Source organism: Cryptotermes secundus, unplaced genomic scaffold (genome assembly GCF_002891405.2).
Source record: "Cryptotermes secundus unplaced genomic scaffold, Csec_1.0 scaffold548, whole genome shotgun sequence".
NCBI classification, from domain to species: domain Eukaryota; kingdom Metazoa; phylum Arthropoda; class Insecta; order Blattodea; family Kalotermitidae; genus Cryptotermes; species Cryptotermes secundus.
The window spans coordinates 2,834,091-2,859,859 of record NW_019732380.1 but is presented as its reverse complement, the minus strand read 5'-3'; the positions used below and the strand labels follow the sequence as shown (position 1 = coordinate 2,859,859).

At 38.4% G+C, this 25,769-nt stretch overlaps 1 protein-coding gene across 9 annotated transcripts; it reads left to right on the top strand.

Moving 5' to 3' along the window:
- Window positions 1-426: 426 nt before the first annotated feature.
- Window positions 427-21,643, top strand: LOC111867626 (DNA polymerase delta subunit 2). Of its 9 annotated transcripts, none has more exons than XR_002843372.2 (11): window positions 427-821; window positions 987-1,114; window positions 6,139-6,380; window positions 8,574-8,722; window positions 11,427-11,554; window positions 13,387-13,479; window positions 15,722-15,914; window positions 17,869-17,970; window positions 18,545-18,701; window positions 19,962-20,026; window positions 20,163-21,643. XR_002843372.2 is itself a non-coding variant. In XM_023857632.2 (10 exons), exons 1-9 carry the CDS (start codon window positions 590-592, stop codon window positions 18,688-18,690), a joined length of 1,413 nt encoding a protein of 470 aa, XP_023713400.1. In that variant the 5' UTR covers window positions 427-589; the 3' UTR covers window positions 18,691-18,701; window positions 19,962-21,643. The 9 variants fall into 9 exon arrangements, 5 of the variants coding, with proteins under 5 accessions (XP_023713400.1, XP_023713401.1, XP_033608628.1 ...); XR_002843373.2 differs by having other exon boundaries at window positions 19,959-20,026; XR_002843371.2 differs by having other exon boundaries at window positions 18,545-18,713.
- Window positions 21,644-25,769: the final 4,126 nt, after the last annotated feature.

Genomic DNA, 25,769 nt, shown 5'->3' with positions numbered 1-25,769 from the left:
GTTAGCCGCTGGCTTCCCACCATGGCGGCCCGGGTTCGATCCCGGATCTGGTCAAGTGAGATTTGTTGTGGGCAAAGTGGCGCTGGGGCGGGTTTTCTCCGAGTACTTCGGTTTCCCCTGCCAATCTTCATTCCACCAAATTCTCCATCATCAAAATGATCATAATCATCCTGAGTAGGTACAATAGGCCAATCAGTGGCCCCGGAACCGATCAGACCCAGCTGGCCTCCACCCCGCACTAAGCGAATTTAAAAAAAAAAGTATTGTACATTGACGCAAGCATGCGAGCATGTGAGAAACGTAACGGTCACGGTTGATACTTAAATCGCATAGTTCATGCTAGTGCAGTGGTTTCGAGCGATTCTCTGACACGTTTCGTCGATCTTTGTATACCAAAGTTGCTCCCATACGCTACTGTTCGCTCTGAACTGCAGCCACTGGAGCAGTTCCAACTTGAATTCGTGAATTGACACAGTTAGTTTTCTGAACTAATATTTGGCGCAATGGTGGTTAATTTATAACGATTGTGTTGGATTGTGTTTTATTCAACGATATTGAATGATCTAAAGTGTGAAAATATTTAAAGAAAATGATGCTACAAAATGCTGAGAGCACTAGTAGTGCGGGGAAGCTCTTATCTGCCCCCACAAATCTGGAAGAAACTGAAACTGTTTACTCAAGAGTAAATTGTAGTTACAAAAGCCTTTCTGAAAGGTTTGGACTGCAGTCTAAGGATTTTTCAAGACAATTTGCTCATATTTATGCAGTACGGCTTACGAAAATGCGTGAGTTATTGACGAGAAGAGTACGTAACAGATGGGGTAATGTATAGTTCATTTACATTGAGGTTATGTATGACATCTTTAGTGATGTAATTGCAGCTTGGTTTTAATTGAAATGATAAATAAGTGATATGTGCAATAAGTTAGGTGAATTGCAGATGTCCGTTACACTTACATACGTGCGACGCATTTTATTTCGTCCAGGACCAGATGTTCGAATACGAAAATTATTTGAATTGCAAGAAGAGGGATCCAGAAAGTGTGTTATCCTTGGAACAATTTTCAAGCATCAGGAATTGAAACCTAGTATACTGAAAGAAATTAGCGAAGAGGTGTGTATGCACATGTCCTTACAATTCAGTGCTGAAATACTTGGAGTGTGTAATTTGGTACAATATTTTATGTTCTTAGTAGTGTTGAAATAGAGTATCTGCAGGGACTACTACTGGATTTCCTGCACCAAGCCGTGCAGGGGATTGAATCCCAGTGTAGCTTGAGCTATCAGAGACAGTATTGCATTCTTCTGAAATGTAGGAATTTCATTCATTCATTTCATTTATTCACCTTCCATGAATCCTGTCGAGAGTACATTCTCATGTGGATGTGGAGATCGTCCTAGTTACAGTCACAACTAAGGATTACAGTTGTCATCCAATAGCATACACATTTGTATAAAATACTGATAAACATATACAGTAATAAATAAGTTAATTTTAATAGTAAAAGTAATGGCAACCTTATACAATTTGTACAGTTTTATACAAGTCTATTAATTAAAAATTCGATAATTAAAACACAGTGTCATTAATGAGTTTTGTATAACATACATTAATTATATAATAAATTGAAATAAAGACTAGTATACAATAATATAAAGATTGTGTATATCTAAAATAAACATCTAAAAACCAGAACACAGACTGAATCTTGTCTTCTTTTTATTGTAAAGCAAGACAACTACTCTCATTTTAAAAAATATTTATAACCAAAATATTCCTATAAAGAATAAAAAGAATGAAAATATAGAAATTGTTTTAATTGTACCTCAAAACTCTTAGTGTCACTTGATATATCCTTAATATGTTGTGGTAGATTATTATAGACCTTTGTTCCTAAACAGTAAACTCCCTTTTGGTATTTACTCAAATTTACAAGAGGCTGATGGAGATTATTTTTCTGTCTGGTATTCATTCTGTGAATCTCTGAATTTACTATGAATTTGTTTCTGTTTTTTATCACAAAGAGCATAAGAGATAGTATGTACTGAGATGCCAGAGGTAAGATTTCTAATTCTCTAAATAAGTTCCTGCACGAATCCCTCCTCCTGCGTTCGAACATAGTTCTAATTATATTCTTTTGCCTTAAAAAATGTTTATACTTTGGGGTGAGTTACCCCAAAAGGATAAACCATAATTTATAATAGAATTAAAATAAGAGTGATAAACCATTTTTAAGGTATTTATGGACATGTATGGTTTAAGCAGTCTCATTATGTAGCAGACTGCACTTAGTTTAGAACTAATATACTCAGTGTGGTATTTCCAGCTCGTTGTGTCATCAGTGAGCATTCCAAGATATTTAATATTGGATATAGATGTAATTTGTTTTTTATCATACACAATTTATATTTCAGATTTAGGATTACTATTTCTAGCTGTAAATTGAATATAGTGGGTTTTGTTGAAATTTATAGAAAGTTTGTTTGCTTTGAACCGCTCATTTATACTATGAAAAGCACTGTTTATATTTACACAGAGATCATCATAGTTTGAACTTTTAACTAACAAACTAGTATCATCTGCAAATAATATAGGTACAGTTTTATCATTTATAGTTTTGGGTAAATCAAATAAATGAGAATAAAATAAATGAGAAATAACAATGGGCCCAGAATCGAACCTTGTGGGACACCATCTCTAATTTTGCCCCATGTCGAAAATTCATTGAGAGTAAGATGTATATTTGTAATTAAAACCCTTTGATATCTATTTCTGAAATAAGATTCAAGCCATAGTTTAGCTTTACCCTTTATCCCATAGAACTCCAATTTCAACAACAGAACCTCGTGATTAACACAATCGAAGGCCTTTTCTAGGTCACAAAAATGCCTGCTATTAACTTTTTGCTGTTTAAGGAGTTGCAAATTTCATTCACTAACCTGTATATAGCCTCATCTGTTGAAGATTTTGTTCTAAAACCAAATTGTTCTTCCACTAAAATGTTATTGTTATTTATGTGCTCAATCAATTGAATGCTCATACCTCTTTCTAATACCTTAGAGAACAAAGTTAAAAGTGTTATTGGCCTGTAGTTGGAAGTATTTGATTTATCACCTTTTTTAAACAGCGGTCTTATTTCTGAGTATTTTAAACAATCTGGGAAAATTCCTTGTGATAATGAATTATTGCATATGCGAGTCAAAGGGGAGCTAATGAAAAAGGAACTCATTCTTAATACTTTAGTGGATATTTCATCATATCCATAACAGTTTTTTGCTTTGAGAGATTTAATTATATTTTCAACGTCCTTAGTTGATAAAGATTTAAGTTTAATATGTGGAAAGGGATTTATAAAAGTTATCATTAAATACTGAATGGGAGTAGTGTCTGGAAGGTAACTAATATCAGTATTATTTTGTTTATTTTTTGCATTTTTAATTTCAGCTACAGGTAAAAAATAATTGTTAAAGGTTTCCGCAATTACTTGATTTTCTCTAATCCATTTTCCATCCATATTTTTTCATTATTTGGCCCCATATTAGTTTCTAATTTTGCTATATCCCATGTGGTTTTATTTTTATTTTTGGAATTTTGAATTTCATTATATTTTAGTTTTTTAGCTTCCTTAATGACCTTAGATAAAATTTTACAGTATTTTTATAATATTTTCTTAATTCTGAATTATTACTGTTTCTACATGCCATATAGAGTATTCTTTTATGTTTACAGGATGTTATTATTCCTATAGTGATCCAATCACTTATTTTATTTGATTTTTTTGGGGGGGGGGAAATTGGAATAGTTCATTTTCAAGTAAGTGTCTAAAAAGGAGTTAAACATTATATTAACATCATCACTAGATAATGTTGAGCCCCATGTTTCATACCTTAGTTTAATTAAAAAGTCATTTATTGTGTGTTTATTTTCCTTATTATTTTAAATTGTTTAGCATTTGTTCTCATGTTTATTGTTTTAAATGTTATGGAGTGTGCATCATGATCAGACAATCCATTTATTATAGGTCTTACAGAATAATTTTCCCTTCTAGTAATATCGATGAAAATATTATCAATGGCTGTAGCAGAATTTCCTTGAACTCTGGTGGGAAAATTTATTGTTCTTATTAAATTATAAGTTCTCAATAAGGTATCTAATTTGTTTTTCTTTTCACTGTCAAGAAGATAACTTATATTAATATCCCCACAAATAATATACGTATACACGTATAATGCACATATTGTGTTGAGGTATATAGATTTCTAAGTATTGTATCTAGTTTTGTTATGAAAGTGTCAATGTTTCCAGTCGGAGCTCTATATATTGTAATTATACAAAGTCTGCTGGAGCTCAGGTTTAACTTAACAGTACATACCTCAAAATCTTTTTCTTTACCGTATTCTTTTAGGTCTATATTTACAAATTTTAAGCTTGTGCGTAGATAGATGCTTACTCCTCCTTTTTCATACAAGGTTCTATAATAGTTTGCGCCTAGTTTATAAGAATCTGTGTTTAACTGTTGTAATTCCAAGAAATTCATGTGATGATCTGTAAAACATAATATGTGTGGGAAGGCTGGGGGAAAGCTCATTTGCTTTCCCCCTTAAACCTCTAATGTTCTGATGGAAAATATTAAAGAATTTTATATCATTTTCTTTTTTGGTTACTCCATTTAAGGAAATATTTATTTTCAGAGCACATTTATTTACCATAAAAAATTCTTATTTTTCATACCTGGTAGTTTTTTGAGTCTATTTGATTTGTGTACTGGTTCATTTTTTTGTTCTGTAGTTTTTACTGAGTCATTCATAGCTGGACACTTGTTAGCTTGTAGATTTGCATTATAATTTTCAGATTCCTTCCAGAGCAAGCAAATTGGAGTCAAATTTTTATTAGATTAAGAAATTGTCACACAGGTTGCTGCTGTATGTTTAAGTATTTCTTCATTTCCTCTCTTGTTCAGATGCATACCTTGTCTTGTAAAGAAGTGTCCAAGTCACAGTTCATTACTGTGATATGTTCATGACATTTCATGATTTTAAACAGTTTCCTGTTAAAGGCATTTATCTCATTATTTATGCAAGACCAATCTGCCAGGTCATGTCTATGTGGTATACCTAACAGAATAATATTAGTATGAGTATTATTACTTACAAAGTTTAAAATGTGTCTTAGTCCTATTTTAGAATTATTTTCTGAGATATCGTTTGCACCTCCACTAAATACAAGAACATTATAATTTCCTAAGGTTAAAATAGTATCTTTTACAGAATTACTTTATAAGTTTTATCAAGATTCTCTCTCAGTTTACTTGCGCATCTCCTTACATGGCTGTCTCCAGTAATTAATATAGTGTGGTTTCCTTTGTTCTTTGAAGCACTTGCTGCTCAATCAGCAACTTTCTTCTTGGGAGAATTAGCATTAGAATTGCATTAGCCTCAACGGTTTCATCACTGTCATATGAATGTAAGATGTCACTGTTTAGAACTTTATTGTTATTAGATGTTACTAGACCATTTATTATCACTGAAATGCTATTAATCATCTGTCCATTTGCATCATCCTTGTATTTACTATCTCTTGCTTGAAAATTACTTTTGTTGATATTCTTTCATACAGTTTTACTTGGTTTGAGAATTTCTTCCTTCGTTGCTTCAGTAGACAACCTCATTGAGGTTAGATAAATTTTCAAAATGATTACTTGTTGTTACATATGTTTCCTCTTGATCTTTTAACTTATCTTTTATCTTCTTTTGTTGATTTGTTTGTATTTGGATCCAGTTTTTTCACTTGGAGATATTTGAGATCCATTACCATTATTTTGTATGACACTTTTATTAGAACTAAAAAAAGCATCTGCAATGGTGGAAAGGGGTAATATGTTGGAGATTGGTCCCTTGTGTAGGTTAGTTTCTTTTCAAAACTGAATTTTATGTTTACATGGAAATTTGCCAACCTACACATTTTGACCCTGAAGATGGAGGTAACATGTGGCTCTGACACCTCACTAACATCACCCACAGTCAGATGGTATAACAACTCAAGAACACAATATTATAAAATATTACCTTGAATTTGTGTTAATCTTCTGAGGAGTTCTACATCATAAGTATCTTGATGAATAAGATTTTTTCTTACAGCACCAACTAAAGCCACAGCCACCAAGAACTCTCTTTTTTGATGACAGTGACCAGCTCATATTGGAAGATGAACTTCAGAGAATCCAACTTATTGGGAATTTGGATGTCCACTTAGTTGTAACTGGAGTGGTGTGTGCTGTGCTTGGTCATGAGGATGGTGATGGCAAATTTCTTGTGGATGATTACTGTTGGGCAGGTGTGTCTGAACCTGTACAGCGCCCTCTACAATCCACAGATGACAGGTACAATATTTTGAACATAATGCCTTTTGGAGATATGTACATCTGTCAAGACTAATTAGATCGTGGATCCTTCACTGATTTTAATGAACTTTGGTACAGGAGACCATTGTTTAATCAAAAAAGGTAAAGCTATCCCTGTAACGGGCCATGGAGACCCATAGGTTTGCAAGATATCGAGGCTCTCACGTTTTCTAGATAATCAGAATATGTTGTCCAGCCCTATAATAACTAGAAATGGAGTTCGACAAGGGGATTCCCTAGCCTGCCTCTTGTTCAGTATACTCATAGTATTAGAGATGGTAGTTACAGATGCAGGCATCAACACAAGAGGAACTATATTCTATAAGTCAGTTCACCTTCTTTCTCTTCCTGCTTCTTCTCTTCTCGTTATCCTCCTTCCTTCTTACAGCTCCTCATATTCATCTTCCTCTTACTCCATATTCTCTTCTTTCTGCTCTCATATAAATCTGTACTGCATTTCACCCAACATATGATTGGCCATGGCCGAAAGGCAGACTACACCGCTGTCCAAAAAGTATCCAACTTTATTTTTTTCCACTGTAAGTAATGCTGCCAGATAGCGAAGTGGTGTAACACGTGTTCGTCACACTCTTGTTTCGCTCAAGATGACAGAATGTTTGGAGCAGCGATACTTCATCAAGCTTTGTCAGAAACTTAGGGATACCCAAGCGGAAACAATCGGCTAAATTCAGCAGGCTTTCGGTGATGATGCAGTGTGGGTCACTCAAATTGAAGAGTGGTCCAACCGCTTTAAAGATAGCCATATGCCAGCAGACAGTGACCAGCGTTCTGGGAGACTGTCAACGAGCCGAAATGCTGATGTCATTGAAAAAGTGCGGACAGTAATCATGGAGGACCGTCGTTTGACCATCCAGGAAGTTGCTGATGTGGTTGGGATCAGCAGAGGTTCCACAAGCACAATTTTAACGAAGGATTTGGGCATGTGAGAGTGGCGGCAGAATTTGTGCCCAAGCTGCTTTCGCCGGAGTAGCAACAACTCCACCTTGAGGTTGCGCAGGACATGCTGGAGAGTGAAAGAGAATCTGAGTTCCTGAAGAGTGTGATTACTGGTGACAAGTCGTGGGTGTATGGATATGACCTGGAAACCAAGGTCCAGGCATCACAGTGGAAGCATCCAACATCCCCAAGGCCCAAAAAAGCACAACAGGTTCGGATCAATGTGAAGGTGATACTGACTGTTTTTTTCGATTACCGGGGTGCTGTGCATCATGAGTATGCACCACTAGGCCAAACTGTCAATAAGGAGTACTGCCAAGAAGTCCCCTGCCATCTTCATGATGCAGTTCAGTGCAAGAGACCGGAACTGTTGGATGCACGCAACTGGCAGCTACATCATGACAATGCCCCAGCTCATTCATCACACCTGATCCAGGGTTTCCTGGCCAAGCACGGTATTCTGCAGGTTCGCCAGACTCCCTACTTTCCTGACATGGCTCCTTGTGATTTCTGGCTGTTCCTGATATTGAAGATACTGCTAAAAGGCTCCTGTTTTGACAGCTGCGAGGACATCGTACAGAACGCGATGGCGCAGCTGCATGCCATTCCAAAAGAAGCCTACCACAATTGCTTCCAGTGATGGAAGGACCGCTGGGCTAAGTGTGTGGAGTCAAGAAGAGGCCTACTTTGAAGGGGATTAGGTGTTGTAACCACCTAGATACAGAACTTTGTTTTTCCATCCCAAGGTCGGATACTTTTTGGACAGAGTAGTACTCTATGATGATTGTTGCAAGCACTATACGGGTGTTTCTTCCTCCCCCCACTTCTGTCCTGCAGTCATCATCAGATTAGAAAATCTTATTTATTATAATTTTAGACAGACACTGTGTTTGTTGAGTGTATTGACTAGGCTACATGCCAGGGTTTGATTTATGGCATGGGCGAGAGGTTAGTCTCTTAGCATGCTCCAGGTTGGGGCCCATCCAGCCAGTGGGTGCTAGAGCCTCTTTCCTGAGAGTTGAATTGGTAGTAAGCAAGCCACTTGCCTTCATCAAGTGCTGAGGTTAGGGGTTACTTCTGCTGCTACATATCTCCTTTGTGTGTGCTTATTTAAGTACAAGGAAAACTTCACATTTACTTTTCTCGCTCTGTATGGGACCATAAGTTCTTTCTCGAGGGTCTTACGTAATTACAATGTGTTTGTTTGTTATTCAGGTTTATTGTTCTTCTGAGTGGGTTGGATCTGGCCAACAGTGGTGATACTTTGCTTCCTCTTCAGTTATTTGTTGACTGGATTGGCGGTTTCTTGGGGGACATGGGGGAGCAGCAACATCAGGCTCATGCTGTGCGTGTGCTTATAGCTGGTAAGTAATGCAACTCGCTATGATTGGATTGAGGGTTGTTGTGAGTCATTCCCAGAATCATCATCATCATCATCATCATCATCATCAACATCAACATCAACATCAACAATCACCCCCTCCTCTGACTTTCTGAAGTTTCCTCTTGATGATACAGTCATCACTGCTGTATGTATAACGTATACTGATATATAAAATGATACTGAGAGTTTCTGAAAACTAGGAATTATCATATGTGTGTGTGAAGCATAAAATGTGAACCTTGAATCCTTAATTGTTAACAGATGTTTAACAACTATTCTGCAGCACTTAAACATCTGTCATAATTATTTCTATCTGAATTTCATGTTTGAAATATGTAATTAACATAGAGATTATAATAAAATAATGTATAGTGAGACAGCATGACCACAGTTACCAAGTTACCATCACTAAAGTCACTGTGATGACCTTGACTCCATATGCTATTTGTAACAGCTGATGTAACATAGACAAACATAAGGGCAAAGTAGCAACCCAGACAGTTACCAATGTGGGTGCGTATAACAAATAGAGACTTGCTAGTGACATGTTGTTCACAGAAAGTAGGAATATTTTGTGCTGTTCTGTTGGACTATCAAAGCATGGAATAATGTAAATATATATACTCTGTGTCATCACATCTTTCAAAAAGTGTTATATCAAATTTGCTGGATGGCACAATGAATGATTTGTTGTGACAAGAGAAGGGGGAAACTTGAGTTGAAGATGCAACACCAAATTCAGAATCTGATCTGTATGACGATACACTTACAAATACGTGGGTTACTTCAAAAGTCATGGCAACATAATTTTTCCGAAATTTTGAAAGCTCCCACCGGAATTTCCAAATTTGCCGCTAAGAGACAGCAATGTCTGATTTCTAATGATGCCGCTAGATGATGCAGAAGTCCAAGGACAATGAAGCAAGTCCAGTGCGAAGTCAGTGTGATGTCAAGAATGAATGTTAGCCGGCTGGAACAGCATTGTTACGTGAAAATAGCAGTGCTTCGTGGCAGAAATGTGACAATGTTACTCAGAGCTTGTGGAAGCTCTGGGTGATCGTGCTCTACCATACAGACCTGTTGTAAGGTGGATAGAAGCATTCCAACGTGGAAGAGAAGCAAGTGCCGACTTGCAATGTAGTGGACGCCCTGTGTCTGTTCATACTGATGTTTCTCGTGCCATGATCGCCCAGTGCATGGAGGAAGATAGGCGCTGGCCTCTGAAGGAGTTAGAGAGACATACAGAGATTGACCAGGCAACTGTGCATCAAATTTTACGAAAAGACATACACATGCGCAAGATTGCAGCGAAGTGGGTGCCACACAAATTAAACGAGGTTCAGAAGTGGACAGGTTATAAAGCAAGTCGTGTGAACCTCGAACAATATGAAACTGAAGGAGACAGTTTCTTGAATTGGATAATTTCCATCGATGAAACAGATTAACTCACATTTCATTTTTTATTTCATAATCAAAATTGAATTTTTTGAGGATTAAAGAATGAAAAAAAAAGTCATTCTGTAATGTGGAATTTTTCTTGCCTACTATTCCTATGCCCCTTGACATCTACCTGATCTGACTAAGCCAGTCAGAGGGGTATATCATGCCATTTCATGAGTATATTTTGAACTTTCTTCACTGTAACATTTGCCCAAAAAAAATTAGTTGCCATGACTTTTGAAGTAACCCATGTATATCTCAGTCTGTATTTGATGAAGTTTTTATGACAGATTTAATGATTAGTATTTTTTAGGATTTGAATAATTTTTAGTTTTAAAAAGTATATGTATTTTGTTGTCATCTTACCTGGGGAATATAGCCCCAGGCTTAAATCTTTAATTGAAAATTTGAGAGTCATCTTATGTGCCACTACATATGGAATGTTTCCCCTTTTTATAATCTATGACCACAAAAAATGGATCACAGATCATTGTTCTTTGATGCATTATGGTAAGAGATCAACCATGTTAAATGTGTAACTGTATTATGTGTGCCTGAAAGAGAATCAAATCCAACTAGATGCAAGTGAGAGAATGTCCGTTATTTACGTTTGGTCTTTTACATTGCTACCAGTATTTCTTTTGAGATAAACTAATGTTGTCTTTGATTTCTTTTTTACTTTCACTCGTTAAAGTTTTATTGAACTGATACCTCACTGGGAATTGTGGCACATGCCTCAAAACTCCAGCATCCACAGAGTATTGTTGTTTGAATTTCCAAAGAATATTTCTGCTTCAAACATTGTTCTGTTGGATGATCAGCAGTGAAGGTATTTCATGTGTTCATTAATGTCTGTTAAATATGGTACTGTGAAGTGTACTTCATAACAGATCCAGAAATGCAGAATTTTATAAATTGAATGTTAATTTAGGGGCAACAGTAGTGAAACAACTGTTTGATCATGTGGTTATAATTTGCATGTGGAGTAGTGTCAGGAAATTTTTAAAAAGAATATATAACTGTTTTGTTTTTTCCATTTCCTATCATAGATAAAGAAACAACCAAAGTTATTATGAAATTCACTTTGCACTCTTGTCAGTCTTACTATTGAAAAGTTGGGAAAATGTTTTCAGGATGAACAGCATACATTTCACTGATGCCAAAATCTTAGATTGACTGTCCCTCCTATCGACAGCTTGTAGAGCCAGAGAAAGGTTAATGGGTCAGTATGTTTCCTGCTTCAGGTAATTCTGTGAAGGGCTGTGCTGAACACAAGACTCCTTCTTTGCCTAACACTTACAAAGCTAATACTGGAGATTCTGTCATTTTGGATGCCACAAAACTGTTGGATGATTTCCTGGTTCAGTTAGCCGTGAGTATAGAAACTGAAAATATAGATCACATTTCTTTTAACGTTATGTTGTCACATGTTAGTGATCAGACACAGGTTTGAATCAATAATTGGATTTATTGGATGCTTATAATTCATAACTACAAATAAATATAAATCTCTTTAATTTTTCACTTTATAGATCACTGTAACTACAGCACACATGAAGTCTTCTATTTGTTCACTCGTCATCATTAGGTATGAGTGCAGCTCAAGACTGACTAACCTCAGAGTCAGAAAAGAGTTGCTTTACGACTGGCAGTTTACTGCAGATCAGTTCATCTTGGCACCAAGGCCCTTGAGGATCATGACCAGAAATTTTTTTCAACTGAACCCTTGTGGTTATAGTCCTCCACACAAGAACTAAACTGGAAACATGTTTTTTTAAGTTTGTGTTGGATTTCTGTAAGAGGTTTTCTCATGCAACTGACAGATTCATCTAACCATCAGACCCTGTTCCCCATACTTGGGGATCTTTACTGTATTGTGACATGTCAATGCGTTGCCACGGTAGCGACGGTACATTACGCAACAGTAGAGAGACTGTTTTCTGTGGACTCTGTGCCGTGACCGTTGCTATGCAGTGGTTCGGTAAACAGTTTCAACAATAGAGGCTGTGTTTTCTATGCTGTCCATGCTGTGGCTATATAATGAAAGCTGTGAGCTGTAAGTTCAGAGATACCCATGTGGAGGTGGGGTTGAATACCTCCACCGTGACCCTGCGAGTCGTAGGAGGTGACGAAAGGGGAAGTCTCAAATCTGAGGCAGTAAAATATGGCCACAAGCCCCAAGGGACTCAGACCCGAGAAAGATTGCGCTGGCAAGGACCAGCAGCATATGTAAAAAACCAGACCCATCCTCTCGTCAGAGGGGGCACCCCACAAAAACAAGACCGTAACTGTCAAACAGTAATAAAAACCAAGACCTACTGACTGACTGACCAACCATCAGTCGCAATGTTACTTGGACTTGGTAAGTTGAGAGTGAATTGGAACTAGAAGTGACAGTGACAGTGAGTGACAGAGTTCTGAGTTCTCGGTGGGAGACAACCATGGAAAGTTTGTCGGCTTCTGAAGATTTAAAGTGTGATCAGAAGATTTTATTCATGTGTAATATTTCAAGTGATTTGAAGTGCTAGTTCATCTGTTTTAATTGCATTAGCAGGGGAGAACTAATGTGTGTATGACAGTGAATTATAAAGTGTAGATCAGCGATAGCACTGTAGTAAATGTGATTAAGCAAAATTGTAACCAAAATGCCAATCATCCAAATTAGAACCCCTCATTCTCATCACACGTACCACCGTACACATGACAGTATTATGTTATTAAAAGAAATTTCCTGCATTTACTATGTTAGGGTTTTTCTTAAATGCTTTTATGGACTTTGTAGTACTATTCCATGAGGAATGGAAAGAATATGAAATATGACACATGGAATGTTGTAAAAAAATGTAATATTAATAAGCACAGTGCACTATTACAGGTCAGACCTCTCAAACCTGGCACCCTTGGGAGTGACTGGAGCTGGGCCAGAGAATTATTCAAATCACATGTGGTCAATATTTGACAATACCAAAACACCTAAATAGCCATTTTAATAAAGTGTGTTAGCATTATACAGTTACAAGGTCTTGGTACAGTGTTCTTAATTCTTTCTGGTCCCTTTGAAGCCACATTGAGGGACTGTTCGGCAAATTCAACTTGTGCTGGACCATCGAATGCCATATTTGAGAGGTCTAACCAGTGTATAAATGGTTATGTTATTACTTCCTAAGATGGGAAACTAAATAAGTTGGTTTGTTTCCTGTGTAGTCTTCAATTGATGTAGACATCATGCCAGGAGAATTTGATCCATCAAACCACATGATGCCTCAGCAACCACTCCACTACTGTATGTTTCCACAGGTATGTCTCTAGTTTATCTTAGTAGACATAATTTTTTGCTGGTCACGGTAGCCGAACACTCTGAGGCATGTACTGTCTTCGCTCACCGAGAAGTGTTGATCATGGGTTCGAATCTACATGAGGCACAGATGTTTAGTATGTGTATGTGTTTATTCTGTGTTTGTGTTTAGGTAGAGGCCTTGCGACGAGCTGATCACTCATCCAAGGAGTCTTACTGTCGGTAAAATAATCATGAAACTGAAAATCAGAGGCCAGGGCCCAAGGGGCTCTAGAGTAAGTGGAAAATATACATAATTTTCTATCCATCATTGCTTTCATGATTTAGGTTTAGACCTTTGGCATGTTCTATCTTCAAAAAAACCTGTTGGATCCATTAAGTGTTTAATTTAGCCCTTGAATTGTTTCCAGTGACATATCTTGCATACCCTTTTTGGCTTTCTGTTGTTTAGAAACGGTACCATGGTAAGTCATGTTCCATCTGTGGAATTTCTGTTGAACCATGTGGTATGTTTCGCTCTTATGACAGTATTTGTATATAAAGGTGGGAATACACGAGCACGCTGCTGTTGTAATGCAACATAGATCGAACGGGATTCGCGACTTATTCGCTCGTGTGTACATGAACTTTGAACATGCGCAGTGCATGCCTCAAATGCAGCGCAGCGATCTGCGTCCTGTCGGTTTTTCTGACAAACACAAAGGGATTCGTTGCCGCAGTGTGGTAGGGTTTGGTTGCCATTTGTCTCATGAGGCGCGCACACCTCAAACTTGTAGTGGTCAGAAGATATTTTGGGGCTCATAGAGGCATACAAATCATTCCCTGTACTGTGGAATCCCAGAGAAAATGATTATTATAAAAATAACAAAAAAAAGTGACGCTTCCTCGTATTCCATGGTTGTGTGGACGGTGAAGACAGAATGGAACTGAGGTGCTCGCAGCTTGCGCGCCCCATTCAGATGGTTCGTTGCATGTGCGTCGCTTGTTCGAGGTGTACCAAATCACTCTGCGCATCACTTGTAATGCCGCGTTACAGCCGCGGCGTGCTCGTGTATTCCCACCTTAAGGGAGAAGTAAGAGGAAAATAGGGAAAAGAATTGCATAATAAGGAGCTTCATAATTGGTACTCTGCACTAGTAAGGTGATCAGCTCATTGAGGATGAAATGGGTAGGACGTATAGCATGGAAACAGCCAATTGTAAAATGACCCTGCTTTTACCCTGGCAATGACCAAGTCTGCTAGTCAGATTTTTTTTAATAGCTTTTCAGTAAAGTGTGAATATTTCCTTCTGCAGATTATGACTTCTTCTGCATGGTGTTCCATGTTCACAGCATATGATGATCCTGACAGTTCTCTGCTGATGGCATGTGAACCTGAGCAGGTGTCTACTGTACATCCTCCTCTGCTTTTATTGTGATTTTTAGTAACCAAGCCTCCCCATCTGTTCCTGTCTTCTCAGAGCTCCTTCTGTGGTTCCTGCCATGCACTGTTGCCTGTTTTTTTTTCTTCTGTTGGTTGGGTGGGACTAAGTCCCTTGTACTGCAGCCACTTCTGGCCTATTTTACCACCCCCAAATGATAGGTGAGGGTGATTGTGGAGCAGTTGGTGGAATGAAGATTGGCAGGGGAAACTGAAGTACTTGGAGAAAACCTGCCCCAGTGCCACTTTGTCCTCCACAAATCCCACTTGACCAGGGATTGAACCCGGGCCGCTGCGGTGGGAAGCCAGTGACTAACCACTTGAGTACTAACCTATAGTATTCTCTCTTCATTCATTCCTGAGATGACCGTTTATTGTCTTATTTTGTTGTTAATTAATTTACCTTCCTTAAATTCTCTCCAATTTTTAAATTTGTTGTTATTACAAGTTATTCCCAGAACTTCTTGCTTTAGTTATTTTTCTCCTTTCCCAATTTGTCATGACATGTGCCTCAAATTCCAGATTTTCTGAGAATTAGTTGGTCTGGAATGGGGTCCACTCAGCTTCATGAGGATAATTGAGGAGCTATTTCAAGGAAATAGCGGCTCCGGTCTAGAAGACCGAGATCAACGGCCATAGGGATCTGTTGTGCTGACCACATGACACCATCTATCCGCAAAAGTTGGCATTAACTTTACTGACAAGTGGCGGTTGCTTGATTGGTCGGTATAGTGCGCTTGTGGACTATAGGCCATGGAATTTGTTTTGTTTTTGTGCATCAAATTCTGGGTTAATTTTGTTCTTGCTCTTTGATTCTGTTCCAGGCTTCTATGTACCAGACATTACACGGTGTACCAAATCCTTATGAGTGTGAAATTGGAGAGCGACGTATACTTGGGACATCAGGCCAACCAATAGATGATATTGCTCGTTACTGTAAACTTACTGATCCCATTGATATATTACAGCATACTTTGGAATGGGCACATCTTGCACCTACCTGCCCAGACACTCTGTGTAAGTTACTGGTTTCACCAGTACCGTATTTGTAAGTGTACAGGTTCTGTATTTTATGACTTTATGTATGTGATGTTCTGTTTATATTTGCTTTGTACCATTGTATTTACAGTATACATGCCCAAATGACTTCCTTATTTAGTCACCTATTGTTTTAAGGCATGTCATGTTTTCTCATCCTCTCATGAATCTTTCCTGAAGTGGAAAATAGAAATGTATATTGCGAGATTCAAGTTATGTGAATTTAGGGCTCAAAATTGAGCTCTCTGTCACCTTTATATATTGTCGCGTGCCGCAAATCCGGAAGGGATACTTCCATGGAAACGCAATAAGAGTGGGCCATTGCCTAGGAATACCTTAAGCAACAAACGCGTTTCCCCAGAGATGAAAGGACAGCAAAAGGTCCATTGCATAACAGCGGCTAAGACCAAAGGCTTCTACATGGTACGCTCTATTCCACCAGAAAGCAGGTAAAGCAGGTTATGTAAGACTCCAGCTTCAACATCTTGAGGCAGTGGCAGTTTGTAACTGACCTTAGAAGAGTAGCCAGGTTTCAGGTACCTCTGAGGGAACAGAAGACCTCGCCGAGATTAGCGGTGCAAGAAGTAACTACAGTATAACAGCATTGTAAGAAACGTCGTGACGACGTTATAAGTGAATGATAATTGTACTTGGAAGTGTGTAGAAGATTGGCAAATGAACTTATTCACTAAATCAGAGACCCACTTGAATTATTGTCATGTTACCTAGGAAACACGTGACAATATTATAGCACATCTTCCTCAGGTATCTCTTGTATATAACTTTTTGTATATGACTTTCATTTGTTCTGTGTTTCTGCTTTCTCATTTACTTTTCATATACCTGTCCTGTGGTATATTTTGTCTTCAATATGTGCCTCATTTCTTGGATTTCTCGTCTTAAGTCAGTTCTGTGACAACTTTGTTCTTATTTCTAAATGCAGTGCCGGCATGAACACTGTAATCTTTTTTTTTCAAAGTTTCTTTGAAAGCACCATTTACTCTGATTTGTTTTCTATATCTATATTTATCTTATGGTATGATTTATGTACCATGGGTATGAACGGTTTCTGTATGCTGTTGCTGACATCAATGTGTTAATTAACAAAATGTACAGAATGTTCAAGAAAGAGTGTAAGCATTGTAAAAATTTCTGTTGGAAAAGTAAATAGAGCTAGAAGAGTACAATTTTTACCACATGAAACAGCTACTCAGACAGTGTTCTCCCCAGCTTCCTCCATTTCACGCAATTTGACTTGAGCTCCCCTTAGTGCCTGCACAGTGTCCATCTGGTATTCAAATGCCCTGGAAGCGTCACCACATGTTTGAGGCTTGATCCCTTCCACAGAATGTATGATGCGCATCGTATGTAAAACTTGGAGAGTTATACTGTCATGTTGTTAGAACCTATTCTTCTGGCTCTGTTTATTTTCTCAATAGAAATGTTTAAAATGTGTGCACGCATTGTCAGATACATCGTCTTCTTTATAGGTTAGTTTTGTCAGACTGGAGGAGCTAGGATAGCATAGTCAGTATAGAGACTGGCTACTGGATGGTTGACTGAGGGGCCAGAGTGCAAGTCCCAATAGGATAAAGAATTTTCTTTTCTCCACGTCATCCAGACCGGCTCTGGGGCCCACCCAGCCTCATATCAAATGGGTAACAGGGGCTCTTTCCCAGGGAGTAAAGCGACAGGGGCATAAGCTGACCATTCACCTCCGGCTAGTGCCAAGGTGAAGAAAATGTGGATCCATACATCCACTCCCCCATATGCCTTCATGATGTAGTGCTTAATTAGTTAACCACAGAGACAACTTGACCTTATGTTAGATTGGAACTTTCAAATTATGTCAGGTTTCACAATTTTGAACATTGTTCCCCCCCACCCCACATCAGAGCAGAAGAGTGCTGTCAATTTTACATTTGTTTTGCAGCTTGCTACCCATATTACCAGGAGGATCCATTCATAATTTCTGAGTGCCCAGATATCTACTTTGCAGGCAACCAGCCTGAGTTTCAGTCCAAACTGTATGAAGGTAAATGTTAAGTGAATAATAAATGTGCTCGTAGGTAGCACATTTAGCGTGACTGATCAGATACTATATAGTCTTTAACACTGTAAAATTGTGGCTTTGTAATGGAGAAGCAGAGTATGTATGTCTGACACTGGTTCATGTTCTGTGTGGCAGTTTTGGAGCTTTGGCAACCATGGAAAACGTTTATGTCATTAATTACTGGTCAACTAATAAGAGACTATATTTCTTATTGTGGTTTGTCTTGTTATTTAGCGGGTTCTATCAAGTCGTTATGTATTCATCATCAAAGTGGCATCAGGTTTTATAGAATGAGCCTGAACTTAAGTTTTACATTTGACTGGGAAAAATGTGTCTTATTGAGATGTTGAATGGTGCTTATGACAATGAGTTTCTGTCAAGAACAGGTTTTGAAGGCTATAAAGATAACAAAGTATAGAGTGATAATGGAAATGACGTGGATGGCCAAAATGCTGGTAACCAGTGCCTTTAATATTAGTCATATTTTGTGAGTTTCCATATTTTTATGTGTGTTTGTTAAAAGGCGTGTGTTTAAAAACACGTTTATAATTTGCAGGCCCCGAAGGACAGCGAGTGAGGCTTATCTGCATACCAGCATTCTCTAAAGCTCATTCCTGTGTAGTTGTCAACTTGAACAATTTGGACTGTTACCCAGTATGTTTTAGTACGTCAGATTCCATGGACCCAGGACCAGACAAATAAAAGAAAATTCTGTAAGACAAAGGGTAACTTAATACATTTTCTTTCCTGTTCATTGCAGACAGTTAAGAATTCTCTCTATCCCATTGTATCAAGTGTGAATTTCAAGTCCCTTACCTTTAAATGTTTACATTGAGTTTATGGTTATGTTCTATGTTAATATACCATGTGTCCGGATGAAAGGTATCGAAAATAAAAAGTGTGTATCCTAGAGACTGTCATACACACATCTGGTTTGTGTCATCAGAAAGGAAAATTGTGGAAGGTTATTTTTTTTATGCCCTGCTTAAGCACATGCGCTGCCACATTTCAGCCACCATGTTAGAATCACCTGGACAGAGAGATGGCTGGGTTATGAATTGGCATGTGTGGGCCAATCGCTTGCCCTCCTAGGTCACCAGATTTAACCCCAGTGGGTTTTTTTCTTGTGGGGTTATGTGAAGAGCATTGTCTACCAGGTTAAGATCAACGACCTTCAACACCTGAAAGCCCGCATAAGGGATGCTGTGGCTATGGTAACACCAGACATGCTTCAAGTAACATGGAACGAGATCAAATATCTGGATATTTGTCATGCCACCAAGGAAGCCCACATTGAAATTTATTGTGAAAGTTATATACTCAGAAAAACTCTGAGAGTTTCCCTTTGTAATGGTGTATTCCGTATTGAGGGGGTGGGTTTCCCCATGCACTTAGACCGGTTAGTGGTCCATTGTGCGTCCCGCTTTAATTTCTACTGTCTCCATACCCTACCGGTACTGATGCTTACTATCAGCCCCTTTCTGCCAGCGAGGTTCCAACCTCCTCTGGCAGTGGTATCTAATAGTTAGTCCCTTTCCGTCAGAGAGGTCCCCCCTCCTCTGGCAATGGTAGCTAATACTTCCCCCATCTACCGGAGGAATTGGAAACTACTTGGGCGGGAAACGTTGCCTAATTTTGCTCAGAGGTCTCCTAGAGACATGAGGTTCTTTTATGTGCCGTAAATCTACGACACGGGACCTGCAGCTTAAAGTCCCTCCTGGAGGACTTGTTCCCAGAATTTTTCCGCGCTTAAAAATTCCACGACCTCAGCCGGGTTTGAACCCGTGTACCTTGAGTCATGAGGTGGGAACGTTACCCCTAGACTACGGAGGCCGCTAAGTAATGGTGTAACTCATAAATGTGTATAATAAATTCTTTCTGAGGTATAATTATTTTATTTTGGATACCTTTCATCTGGACACTAATGTACAGAGTGAAGCCTAGACACTTTTAAGTTAAATTGTTTCTAGCAGTAGCAGACATGGAGCATGTAATGATTAGCAGCCATGGTATAGATGAGAGGGATATGAGCAACCTGGTAAGTATGTATTACCATTCAGAAAGATTGCTGGATGTGGAAGCTCTCAGAGACTGTAGCACTTTATGAAAGGCAGTTATTCCGTTGGAAGAAGAAGTGCTCGGAAATTAACTGGCAATCCATTTTCGCCTTACAGATCTTACAGTCTAGAACAGATTGTACTCACCTCCTATGATCACAGGATATTCCAAGGAAAGTTATCGTTTTAATATTCAGTCTCCAGGGAAGATGCCTTCATTAGCTGGCTGAGCAGTCTTGAAATACGGCATAAGGAAAATGTGGGAGAGAGCATGGTATCTGTGTGTATACAGAGGATAAAAAAACGAAGGAAACGTTTTAATTCCAGCTTAATCCTGAATCATGCAATCTTGAGTTCATGATTGTTGGCACCATATGGCAGAAAATGATAATACCTTTGTAATTAAAAACTTGTTTTTATTGTGAGATTTGAGATAATGATCATAGTGACTGTGAAGAGTACTGTCTTATGGCATGTGACATTTTGCTGTCAAGCGGAAGTTTACTGACATTTTGAAGGAATATTAATAAACTTCTAGCAGACTGCATGGTGTCACATCTTGAAAGGTTGTTCATTATTTGCTATTATGTACTTTGTTCGTACAGTTACAAAGATTAGGGATGTGGCAATGAAAAGTATCATTACATTGTGATTTTCAAGTGATTTTGTATGTTTTGAAAGTGTAATCCACACTTGTTATTAATAAATGATGAACCACTGTAATTTCCCATATTTGTATGGTAGTTTATCATAAACCTACAGATTTGGTATGAAATATATTTGAGTTGGTTTAAAATTGTGAAGTAATATCTGACCTGGTTCCTAGTTTTGAAACCCCTGAAGTAAAAATTAGTAGATAGCTTTGATCCTGATGTATTGTGTGGGTGTGAAGGCCCAATAGTAATTAAGGTTTGGAGAAGTATATAGTTGACCAACCGTTGTTGACTATACAGTGTTGAAGTACATCTCATTCACCAAGTAAAGTTCCCATTCATGAAATAGGAGGGGTGGAGAGGTTTGAAGAAGAAAGGAAAACAAGGTGAAAATAGAAGTGAGAAGAATAGAAAGTATTTTGTTGTAGAATGATTTCATTCCATTTCCTGTTGGTTGTTTACTTTTTCAAGTGTTGGTCTCCCACGACTGCAAAATGAAAAGGTCAAGTGTTTTAGCCATCTTCAATTCTAATAACTTCCTCTGCAGAGAAACTCAGTGTGCTTGTTTGTTACCATTCAATTGATTTTCCTTTTTAAAAAGGTAATATTTTTTAAGTTTCTGTTACAGTGAAGTCTGTTTGATTTGGTACCTTAATAAATCAAGGAATAGCTCTGAATATAAAGATGTGTTGAGGAAACTGAATGGACATAAAATTGTGTAAATAAATAAAGTATGGATTTTATTGTTGATGATCGTTTCTTTGAGGTGATGCCATATTTGTAATATGAAATATTAAGTAAGGTGTTTGGACAGTACAGTCTGTGATCATTGATTAGAATACAGGAAAGTATGTATTCATCATAGAGGCTTTTGGTACAGAGTTATGGTTTTGAAAGTGGATATGTCGTGGATCCATTTTCTGTTCTCAGGAAGTATGGACTAGCTTATTTCCTGCATCATAAACTTTCATTTCTCCTTCATCTACTGTAGGTACAAATCAGTTTCTTTGTCTCGTAATACCCTTGTGCCGAAATCTTGTGACAAAAATGTGTAACTTAAAGCAACACAGATAACTTAAGATGCTGTAATGAAGAAAAACTCTGATACTGCATGTGGCATAGTCACTATACTAACAGCTTTGCTGGTTCCAAGGAGGCAGTGGCTTGGTAAAAGGCTTTTAAACATGTTCTATTTGTTTTTGACTTCTTCATGTTGAGCTGTACTGAAGTGGTAAATATGAATTAAAATAGGACATTTACTCGAATGTTATTGGGTATGTAATTTTTCCTTTACACTTTGTTAATACACAAGTATACCGCAGTGTAAAATGTCTCTAGTAAAAGATGTTCTTAATGATGGCTTTCATTTTTGTTTTGCACCAGTTCTTTGATATGCTATTTTTTTTTAGAAAATTTAGGCCAATAGTAAGTATGATTTGAACTTGATGTAAAGTATTATATTTGACACAAATCTTATTCGTTCAATATCTTCCAATGTAGTTCCTCAATATTCATTTTAATTTAAATCAAAAATTTTGGGGGGATAAAATATTTGTACAAATAGGTGCATGTTCTGTATTATGCATATTGTGCTAAGAAGTCTTAAAATGAATGACTAGTATTCATAAGTCTTCCTTTTCTTTACATTTTTTTGGTATAAGCGTTAGTACAGCATAGGCCGAAATCAGAAATTATGTTTATTATAGAGGTTGGAAATACAGGGGTAGGGATGGAGGTTTGATGGGTAACCCTCCCCGAACGTTCTCTAAATGTACCGGCGTTTTCCTTCCCTCCCAGCATCAATTGGAGCCAGGATAGCATAGTCAGTATAGCAACTGGCTATAGGTTGGATGACAGAGGGGTCTAAGTTCGAATCCCTGTATGGTCAAGAATTTTCTCCACGCCATCCAGACTGGCTCTGAGGCCCACCCAGTCTCCTATCTAACGGGTACTGGGGGCTATTTACCTGGGTGTGAAGCTGACCACTGACCTCCAGCTAGTGCCGAGGTGAAGAAAAGGTGGATCCACGCCCCCATATGTCTTTGTGGCGTAGTGCTTAATTAGTTAAGCACAGGGGCAGCTGTACCTTTTACCTGGCTCCATAGCGATCACGTGATGTGTTTTCTGTAGGTCCCTGTCCGTGCCGCGTCTGTATAAGTGCGCAGAATTCCTAAGCTGAGCAGTCTTTATTCAACATCTCCAAAACGGTGGGCTTTCTCCTAACTACACAGAGTTACAATGCAGGAGACCGTACGTTTCAGTCAACGCGAGAGCCCAAACTAGTCATTGAAAGTTTTCGGGTAATCCGATATATCGGTCCACTTTACTTACGGAGAGAAATTTACTTTTACCTGTATATCACAACTCTGTCACCAGATTTTACAAATGGATTTTATGTAAGCTCAATAACCTGAAAATTACGCCGTTGCAGAATTTTGTGTTATCGGCACATATGAGTGCCGAAGTTACAAAAGATGCGCTATGTTTGGTCGGCATCAATCAAAATTTTAACCACGTATTTCGAGGTGGAAAGAACTTGTACAGTAAAATGAGTGAATATGAACACTCTTTAGTTAATACTGGTACACTCACGAAAGAGGTTGCCCAACTTTACAAACGAACATTTGTTAAAATCTTCCAATGACAGGTAACGTAAATGTGAAGCTATCCCTGTAACGGGCCATGGAGGCCCATAGGATTTTTAGACGACCAGGCTTCCACATTTTCTAGACAATCGGCTCACAGATGGCAGTGAGGTCAGCCTTACGCTCCGGCCGCCCTTTACTCCCAGGAAGATTCCTTGTACTCATTTCTTTTAGAGGTTGAGTCGACTCCAGAGCCATAGTGCGGCTGGAAGAATTAGGACAACTGAAAACTCCAATGAGTTAATCGGGAATCAAACCCGCAACCTTCCGGCTTGTAGCATAGTGCCTCAACCATCTGCGATACCGCTTGCCCCCTTCTGATGACAGTAATTACAATGTTTTCAGAAATACTCGAATTAGACTAAAGATTTCGAAGAGGGTGAATGTAATGATTCAGAGGCGTATTCGTATATCCTATGAAATAAAAATTCTTCCGCAATATTAAAGGTGTCTCTAAAGACGTGTTATTGAGTGTCACTGACGTACAATTTTTAAAATTTTTACAACTGCACCATGTTTATATGAAACCAATCACTATACTACTATAGCAGTGAAGGAGCCATGCCGTGTACAGCGGAAAGAATACTTCCCCGTCCTGTCAACCAATTAGCGAACACAATGTCGCCTGTCGTCAGTGGTATGTTTATATGTACTCAATCCGTGGCTTTTAGTCCGCAAGCGAACTTTACCGACCGAGCGACCGCCGCTTGTCGGCGAAGTTAGTGCCAACTTTTTGCGAATGGAGGGTGTCACGTGGTCAGCGCAACGGATTCCCACGGCCGTTAATCTAATTTTTTTAGACCAGAGCCGCTACTTTTCCATTCAAGTAGCTCCTCAATTATCCTCGCGAGGCTGAGTGAACCCTGTTCCAGACATACTACTTCTCAGAAAATCTGGTAGCGTCAGGAATCGAACCCGGGACATCTGTATCTGTAGCCAGGAACACTGACCACTAAACTACAGAGGTGGTCACATGCACTCCATAGACATTTCAAATAGAGTGTGGTGATGCAAATTTAAGGTGTGATCAACATTCTGTCTGCATGTCACGTAGCGTTATCGACATATGTGTTTTCATACAACACCACCATGTCCACTCGAGATGATTATTATAATCGATAATAATAATAATAATAAGTGGAAAAAAGTAAAGCTATCCCTGTAACAGGTCGTAAAGGCCCATAGGGTTGTGAGACGTTGAGGGTCCCACATTATCTAGACAATCGGCTCAAAGATGGCGGTAAGGTTGTCAGCCTTACGCCCCGGCCGCGCTTTACTCCCCAGGAAAATTATTTAATTAATTCCTGGTACTCATTTCTGTTAGAGGCTGAGTCAACCCCAGGGCCATAGTGCGGCTGGAAGGATTAGGTTAATTGAAAAAATTCAATGATCTCATCAGGACTTGAACCCGCGAACTTCCGGCGGGTAGCATAGCCCCTCAACCAACTACGCTACCGCGTGCTACCGTTTTCAAAATCGAGGATTGCTATCTTCTTGGGATATGACGCCATGTAGTCCCATAGTTACTAACGTTCCGAAGAATCCTGCTACCTCCATCTTGAATTTAACCCAATCCTCAAGATGGAAGCCCATCAGACTACACTGCGTCTAATCTCAGAAGACAGCAATTTTCATATTCATAGCCGAGAGAACCTCAAATTTCACATTTTCTTAACAGTTGATGCTTGATACAGATGCTGAAAGGGTCAAACGGGGCATTACCTATTCGGACATTTGAAATGTTTGTATCTCGGCTAAGAGTGATTCCGTGCTATTACTGGATACTATTTCAACTGTACTGCATCGCTGACTACGATATGGCTAGATGATTGGTATCGTGTAAGAAGCAAAGTGGCGCATTCTGTTGAAACACTGCAACTTATATTTATTAGTTTATAAGAACGAGCCGATCCTGAGGGCATGCACTAGAGCACTAGAGTTTGACTTGAGGTGCCTTGTGGTGTGTAGGCGTAGTGAGTGTTGTGCAGTAATATTGTTTTGTAATGTAGATAATGTATGATTTTGTGAATGCAGAAGCCAGATCAAGAAAGAACAGACCCACACATTGCTGCATTCATTGCTGTGCTATCATCATCATCATGGATGATTAATGATGGATTAATATTTTGGGGGAACTCTTCACATAGTGTAATAATTTTTAAAATACAAAAGAATATAATTAGAATCATTACAGGATGTAGAAGTAGAGATTCATGTAGAGAATTATTTAAGAAATTAAAAATTCTACCTCTTCAATCGCAATACATATTATCGCTTCTCTTATTTGTTGTTTACAACAAAGATAAATTCAAATTAAATTCTGATGTCTATAACATGAATACTAGACAAAAATATAACTTCCACCTACCCTCATCAACTTTATCAGTATATCAAAAAGGAGTCTACTTTACTGGCATAAAAGTGTT